The sequence below is a fragment of the Octopus bimaculoides genome, chromosome 1 (assembly GCF_001194135.2).
Source record: "Octopus bimaculoides isolate UCB-OBI-ISO-001 chromosome 1, ASM119413v2, whole genome shotgun sequence".
Lineage (NCBI taxonomy): Eukaryota > Metazoa > Mollusca > Cephalopoda > Octopoda > Octopodidae > Octopus > Octopus bimaculoides.
The window spans coordinates 87,529,121-87,536,690 of record NC_068981.1 but is presented as its reverse complement, the minus strand read 5'-3'; the positions used below and the strand labels follow the sequence as shown (position 1 = coordinate 87,536,690).

The following is a 7,570-nucleotide window of genomic DNA, read 5'->3' as shown; positions in this document are numbered from 1 at the left end:
AGAGAGGGGGAGAGAGAGAGAGGGAGAGAGAGAGACACACACACACACACACACACACACACACACACACTACATGACAAGTTTTGTGACAAAAGTTTGGAAACCTCAAGGAAATAAATTTTATCAAAATAGAATTGTCAGCTTAAACAACAATAATGTCAGTCACAGAGAAGAATATCTATAACGAGCTACTAAATACATCAGTAGTGTCCATCTTTTCATACTAGCGTTGGTCGGACAGGTCTGTGGTACAACATATTGCTCAGGTGCAAACCCAAAATACATCACAATCAGGTTAACCCAATTCTGAACTAATTGTACTAAAACTCCCTTAGCTACTTTCATATACTTAGTCTCCAAGTCTGAAGTGTTAGTAACTGATCCCTCTGCAATGCTTCTTCTTTGTTGACAATGATACTCCCATACTAGTTATTGGGGTTAGCATCATTCACTTCCTGATTAACTAAGCAAGTAACTGAATGCCTTTATCATCTTAACACCTATTCCTTGTGCACTTGCTATCCTCCCTGTCTTCATTTCCTTAACATAACTAACAATACTGAATCTAATACTGGTAATTGACTTCTGTGTTGGTTTCACTAGGGTTAGTTCCTACTCATATTGCTCATTCAATGCCTCTCATACACAGAAAAATATCTGAGAGTAACTTATAGCAACATTATAAAATATTTGAGAATAAGAGAGGTGGAATAATGCTTAAGACTATGGAGGAATATATCAGGGTAAAACTAAGATGTGTGAAAAACTAGGAATGTGCTCAAAATGATTTGATACTGTTGAGTTTAGTGACAATGAAAGGAATGAACAAATAGAGCTATGTTCATTGTATACTTCACTCCCATTCTGTGTTCTTGAACAACTAAAATAACTTTTCCACAGTGTAATTGTTTCAATTTCACCATGATTTAAAATTAAGTCAGTTGTCAAACAAATACAATTCTGTATCAATATTATACATTGTTTTCTCTTTATATTTTCAGATTATACTTCGTTATAATTTCAACTGAATTAAAATTTATATTGAAAATCTCAATAATTAGTAGATGAAGGTGTGGCTGTGTGGTAAGAAGCTTGTTTCCCAACCACATGGTTCTGGATTCAGTCCCACTGTGTGGCACCTTGGGCAAGTGTCTTCTTCTATAGCCTTGGGCTGACCAAAGCTTTGTGAGTGCATTTAGTAGGCGGAAATTGAAAGAAGCCCATCATATATATGTATGTGTGTGTGTCTTTGTATCTGTGTTTCTCCCCCACCATTGCTTGACAACTGGTGCTAGTATGTTTACATCGCTGTAACTTAGCTGTTCTGCAAAAGAGATCAATAGAATAAGTACCAGGCTTAAAAAAAAAGTGCTGGGGTTGACTCAAAGTAAAAATTCTTCAAAGCAGTATCCCAGCATGGTTGCAGTCTAAGTAAAAAATAAAAGATAAAAGTTATTAAATTTTTTTTTGTATAATAAGCTGCTTGGATTAAATATATAACATTTTACTTTTTCTTTTAAGATGAGCCTACATCTGATGATTGTTTTAGTATCCATGATGGTTGCTTTGCTTGGAAGCCCCCTGAACCAGTGGCTGACTCAAGTGACAGCTCAACAGATTCCTTTGAACACCAGCCTCCAGTATCGAATCTCACTGATATTAATTTAGACATAAAAAAGGTAAAACAATAAAGACTTAACTTTCACTTTTTTTTTCATCAGTATAATTCAATTCTGTATGATTATTTCGATTTATTGGTTAAAATTTACCAATTTTATAATTGAATAATTGAATAATTTATACAAAATTAAGTTAAGATCTTTGTAAGTTAATTTCTTTTAACCCACTAATGAGTATTGTCAGCTAAACAAGGCTGGTTACATGAAACCTCTCGGTATGGGTTTGTAATCCTGGTTACAATAAATTCCATAAGCTTCTATTACATGATTTTATTGATTGCTTTTATGTTTTTAATCAATAAAATAAAACAAGTTAGTTCTATATAGTCTCAATTTTGAAAGAGTAAACATTTTTAGTTTTCCAAATAATACTTGCAGAGAAAAATACATAAAATATGTTTTCCAATTGATTTTTGTCAGATTTTAATGATACTTCACTAACTGTTTTGTTGTATCTTGGGAGGGTCATTATGCCAATAATAAGTATATGCGCTGGTTCTGTTTCTCTTCCTTTATTATTATTTTAGTATATTTTTCAAGAATCTAATGTAATACATTGTAATGTAGCAAATGAAGAGTGACTAGCTTTTACTTGCCAAGAGGCACTTTGTAAATTGTGTGAAGTCCTCCAAATTTTACTGTTGACTTTGCTTTCAACTCCACATTGCATGCCATGAATAAAATCTCTCCAAAAATTCCTTCTTGATTCTACCAAACACATGTGTAAGACACCTCTTCTGACACAAGTCAGCTAGCTCTGACAGTGTCCCTTCCATTAATCTGAAGCAGGATGCTCTGGAGCTAGCTTCTATCCTTTTCAAATTCTTCAATCTTTCTCTCTCTACTGGAATCTATTCAAAATACTCTTCAGTATGTCCCATTCGAAGAAGAGCAATCTCTATGATTCAACCACCCTTTCTATCACTTTCATTGAAAATATCCCAAAAGTTATATTAAACACTCATTAACTTTTGATTCCTCCATTTTGAATCTTTCTCTTTTGTATTCAGTACAGCATAAGGTAAAGCCAGATCTAATGATAAGTTGCTCTTCTATGTTTCTCATCAATGTTCTTTTTGACTTGGAGAACTTCACCAGAAGCAAAATTATTGCACTTGAAATAAACAAAGTCTTTGACCTTGTCTGGCATGAAAACCCTCTTGGAAAGCTGTCTGCCTATGGGTTCCATTTATCTTTTATATCTTGGATTGGAAATCTTTGGTGAGACCATAAAATTGAAGTATATAGTTTCTTTGTTGTACTCTAAGTTTTTGTTATGTTACCTCCACTCTTCTGCATGTACATTAATGATTCACATGCTGTTATTTCTAGCAACACAGATTCTTATATTGATGATACCATTCATCACTTTTCCTTAACCTTTTGCATGCAGGCATCATCCACATGCAACCTCTCTATTAATCCCAAGTGTGACTTGTATTTTAGTACTACTCCCATACATAGGACTGTGCTACTGCTGCACTCACAAATACCTTAAAATGCATTCAAAAGAGAGCCATCTCTGTAATGAGCAAACATTCATTCATCAATATGAAACAATCCCCAACTCATATATGTACTGTTTCCTTCCTCTGCCTCTTCTATTCAATGACCTCTTGAAATAGAAAACTAAGTACTGCTTTTTTATCTTTTATTTGCTTATATAAATTGCCTGTCTCTCCTCTTCTCACCACTTCTACTGTCTCATCACCCAAGCCACTCATTAAGCACTTTATCCAATCGTTTCTCCTAAGAACTATTATCCACTAAAATTTCACTCCCATCCAGAATTTACCTATAGATGTCAGTCTACTGGTGTTTAACCTGAACATCAACTGCATCAGTCTTACCAGTCTGGAAGGGCCTATGAAAAGCTGTGGGTACTGCTCTTTCTCCTCCAACTAGCATAGGCTCAAAATGTTTTTCTAATGCACACATTTTGTAGCACAATTTTTTTTAAGGGGATAAATTGATAATGTTTTTTTTCTATTGTTTTAGGGGATGTTTGTTGGAGTAATTGGTAAAGTTGGTTCAGGCAAAAGCTCCTTGTTGTATGCTATCCTAGGAGAGATGTCAAAGATAAAAGGAGACATACAAGTGATTAGTGCCTTAATTAATGATGGGTTTGCTTTTGCACCTCAAGAACCTTGGATACTGAATGATACCATCAAGGCAAATATTTTGTTTGGACAAACCGAAAACATGAAAAAGTATGACCAAGTGATCTCAGCATGTGCTTTAGATGCAGACTTGACGGTAAGATATTGGTTGTAGATAACTGCTTCCTTGGGAATGGGGAAAGGGAAGGGGTGCAGGTATTGTAAGCTCACAAAGAGTGGAAATATCAAGGAGGTGTTATGACAAGTACTGAGTGTTTCAATGGGTTGTGATTTTCCTTACAAATAAAATGCTTAAACCACATACAGTTTTCAAATTTTAAATGTGATTAAAAAGAAAAAGATCTTTGTTAGAATTAATATTTGAATAAGGGACTTTGTTATTAGTGAACAGAAATGTGACTGATGAGATACCAGGGTCCAATATAATTTTGTTATGTAAGTCCTTATCTTCTTTAGTAATTTCCATAAAAATAAGGGTGTTAGTTCATGCAGCTATCTAAAAGAGGCATGTACTGGATGGAACACTATCAGAAAATATGGACAGTAAACCATTATGGAAAATTAATTATCCCACTAATTTTTGTTTATTGTAAGACACCTGGTCACAAAAGTAAATAGATGCATGAATAGGTGACGGACGATAAGGGTATTCGTGTGAACTTAAGTTTGTTTTTAAGATGGAAGACGAAAACTATGTTTACAGAACTAAGAGGGGGTTATGATCTGCACTGAAATATAGGTGATTTGTCAATGAATTTAATACCAACTACTTTTCAGATATAATTTCTAATTTTGTTATTGTTTAAAAAAAAATCCTAGATGCTTCCCCATGGAGACAGAACTGAAGTAGGTGAGAATGGTACTACCTTGAGTGGAGGTCAGAAAGCACGTATTTCACTGGCTAGAGCATTGTATCAAGTAAGAGAAATATTCTTTTTATGTAACTTTTATGTGAAAAAATTGTAATTAAGCTGAGTTTATTAGCATTTAAAAAAAAAGTTGTTGTAAGGGACATTTCTGCACTGACTCAGTATTTAAGAATATTATAAATATTGGTTTCCAATTTTGGCCAGACACCAGCAATTTTAGGAGAGGGGCAAATCAATTACATCAATCTCAGTACTGAGCTGCTACTTATTTTATCAAGCATGAAAGGATGAAAGGCAAAGTTGACCTCAGTGGAATTTGAACTCAGAGCATAAAACAGACAAGATGTCACTAAGCATTTTGCTCAGCATGCTAATGATTCTGCAAGCTTGGCACCTTGGCTGTGTGGTAAGAGGCTTGCTTCCCAACCACATGGTTTTGGGTTCAGTCCCACTGTGTGACACCTTGGGCAAGTGTCTTCTATTATAGCCTCGAGCCTTGTAGGTGGATTTGGTAGACAGAAACTGAAAGAATCCCATCAGATATATATATATTTATGTGTGTGTTTCTTTATGTCCCCGTAACTTAGCAGTTCAGCAAAAGTGACCGATAAAATAAGTACTAGGCTTACAAAAGAGTAAATCCTGGGTTCAATTTATTCAACTAAAACCCTATAAGGCAGTGCACCAACATGGCCATAGTCAAATGACTGAAATGTGCAAAAGAATATATTTATCATGAGAAAATTGCTTTGAAATATTTATATATCAAGGGATTATTCTTGCTTATTCACAGTTCAGTTACTGAAACAAAAGATAAAAGATAAGCTAGAAAGCATTTGACATGGAAACAGCTTGAGAAATTATTATTGTATTACTGTTATGAAAGAAACTAAATACATTCTATGCAGATAGACTAATATCTGTGAGTGGGAATAAAAATGAAATTTAGAACAAAGATATTTTAAAGTATCACATCAAGGATTTTGCAAATTGCAAGATAACCTCAGTACTGCTCTGTAAGGCGGCTAGTAAGGGCTTCCAGCCATAAAAATTATGCCAAAACTAAGACTTTGGAGCAAGATGTAGTTCTCTAATCCATGGATCCAGTTGAGCTATTTCAGTCCATGTCAGGGTAGAGAAGAGAACGAAATGATAATGGTGATCATGGAAAGACAAAATGTGTTAAGACATGAATGTATATAGCATGAGAGTAAATATTCAACAATACTGAAATTATGAAATTTGAATGAAGTTCCTTAACACGCAATTTTATCAGCACGTACAAAATTATCTTTTGTGCATACTTTTATAGGAAAGTGGTTATACACCATTAGGTGTACACCCGCTTTCCGATATTAAATTCTGTAGAAACAACGAAACGCAGAACTCTGAACTATCAACACAACAATATTTATTTATGGAGGAAATAGGCATGGTTGCTGAGACGTTGGAATGCTGGAGAGACAGCTTGATACGACCACGCTCATGGCCGGCCGGCCGAGAAAGAGAATGAAAAAGGCGGGAACATTTAGATGTTGAATTCCACACATACGCACGGGACTCTTCCTGTGTTGCTTCCGGAACTATTCCCTGCGCATGCGTGGATGAAAACACAGTAATGGCGACTGTATTTTGGCGCCAAATGACGTCACTACAATGGCTCCCCCTCGAGTGTGGAAGCACGAAAATAGAAATTTTGGAGGGACGTCTGAGGCAAGATGGCTACTGAAACCAACCACAAGATGTGGCACAAACACACACAAAGAAAAATCAAAGAAATGAATGTTAATACGCAGGAAGTTGTGGTCAGTGAGCAGAACAGTAGTTGAGCGTCAGATGCTAGTTGGGACCTGTTACCTGGTACTGAACATTTTAACTGGTCTGTTGATCGTGAGTGTGAATGCGACATATAAAAACATAATAAAAGACAGGCTGTCGTATAAAGAAAAGAGTGTGTGTGAGTGATACATGTATGTGTATGCGTTATATACAGCAGATAGAAAAAGAGTCAGTAACACGTGAGCATTTATACCAGTTCGTTGAGTACACAATTGGAAGAGTCTGTATGTGAAAGAAGTTGAGGCTGTGCGTGGCAGAGCGATCACTAGTTGTGATGTTGTGGCATTGATGCCGGGCCGGGTTCTTGTTATACAGATGTTCGTCGCTGGCTGAATTCTCTTGTCTATTATTAATCGTGGTGAATATGAAACACCTAACAGAATCGAAGAGAGAGAGATGTACCGCGGTGGTTTGGATTGGTGTACATAGAAAGTCATGTTGACGCTGGTGGCGATGAGGCTGGTGGTGAAGACGATGCTTGGTAGTAGTCGTAGACTCGTGTTGCTGATGGCGACGGCGGTGGTAGTCTTGGCTGGACGAAGCTGTTGATGGAGTCGCTGTAAACTGGCTGTGTTCTGTATGTGTGGTGGTAATAATGTTGACAGTGGTGTTTGAAAAGGTACGCTCTTTCAGACGGTCGACAGACACAATCTCTGTACGACCATTAGCGTCAACCTTGAAGAAATTTAACCCAAGACTGTGGGTTGGGCGGGGTGTGTAAGGAAGCCTTAAATTGCCTATGAAAACGCTCAACCATTCCATTAGAAGCGGGATGGTAGCTGTTGGTGCGTATCAGAAGAGAGAAATTGGACAGGGCGTCTATTTGAGAGGTACCGTTGGTGGCATTGCTGGAAAATGCTGTCATGAATTCGGAGCTGCGAGTAAAAATGACCAAAAGATCCCGTGCAAATGAAGATAAGCCAGTAACTCTTCCATTCTCCGGCCGAGAGAAACGGAGAGGTGTGAAATATGCTGAACTGGGAACAAGTAAGCATCAATAAATGTTATATACTCAGTGAAATGTAACTGTGCATTTTACTGCTATTTCCAGCAAGTAGAGGAC

General features: G+C 36.6%; 1 protein-coding gene across 4 annotated transcripts in view; it reads left to right on the top strand.

The window, feature by feature from the left end:
• Window positions 1–7,570, top strand: part of LOC106876322 (ATP-binding cassette sub-family C member 10) — a 52,589-nt gene that overhangs the window by 27,372 nt on the left and 17,647 nt on the right. For all 4 annotated transcript variants that reach the window (XM_052968042.1, XM_052968040.1, XM_014924822.2 and 1 more), the window contains exons 5-7: window positions 1,522–1,679; window positions 3,678–3,935; window positions 4,619–4,717. In XM_052968042.1, coding sequence (XP_052824002.1) covers window positions 1,522–1,679; window positions 3,678–3,935; window positions 4,619–4,717 — 515 coding nt within the window. The remainder of the gene's footprint in view (window positions 1–1,521; window positions 1,680–3,677; window positions 3,936–4,618; window positions 4,718–7,570) is intronic.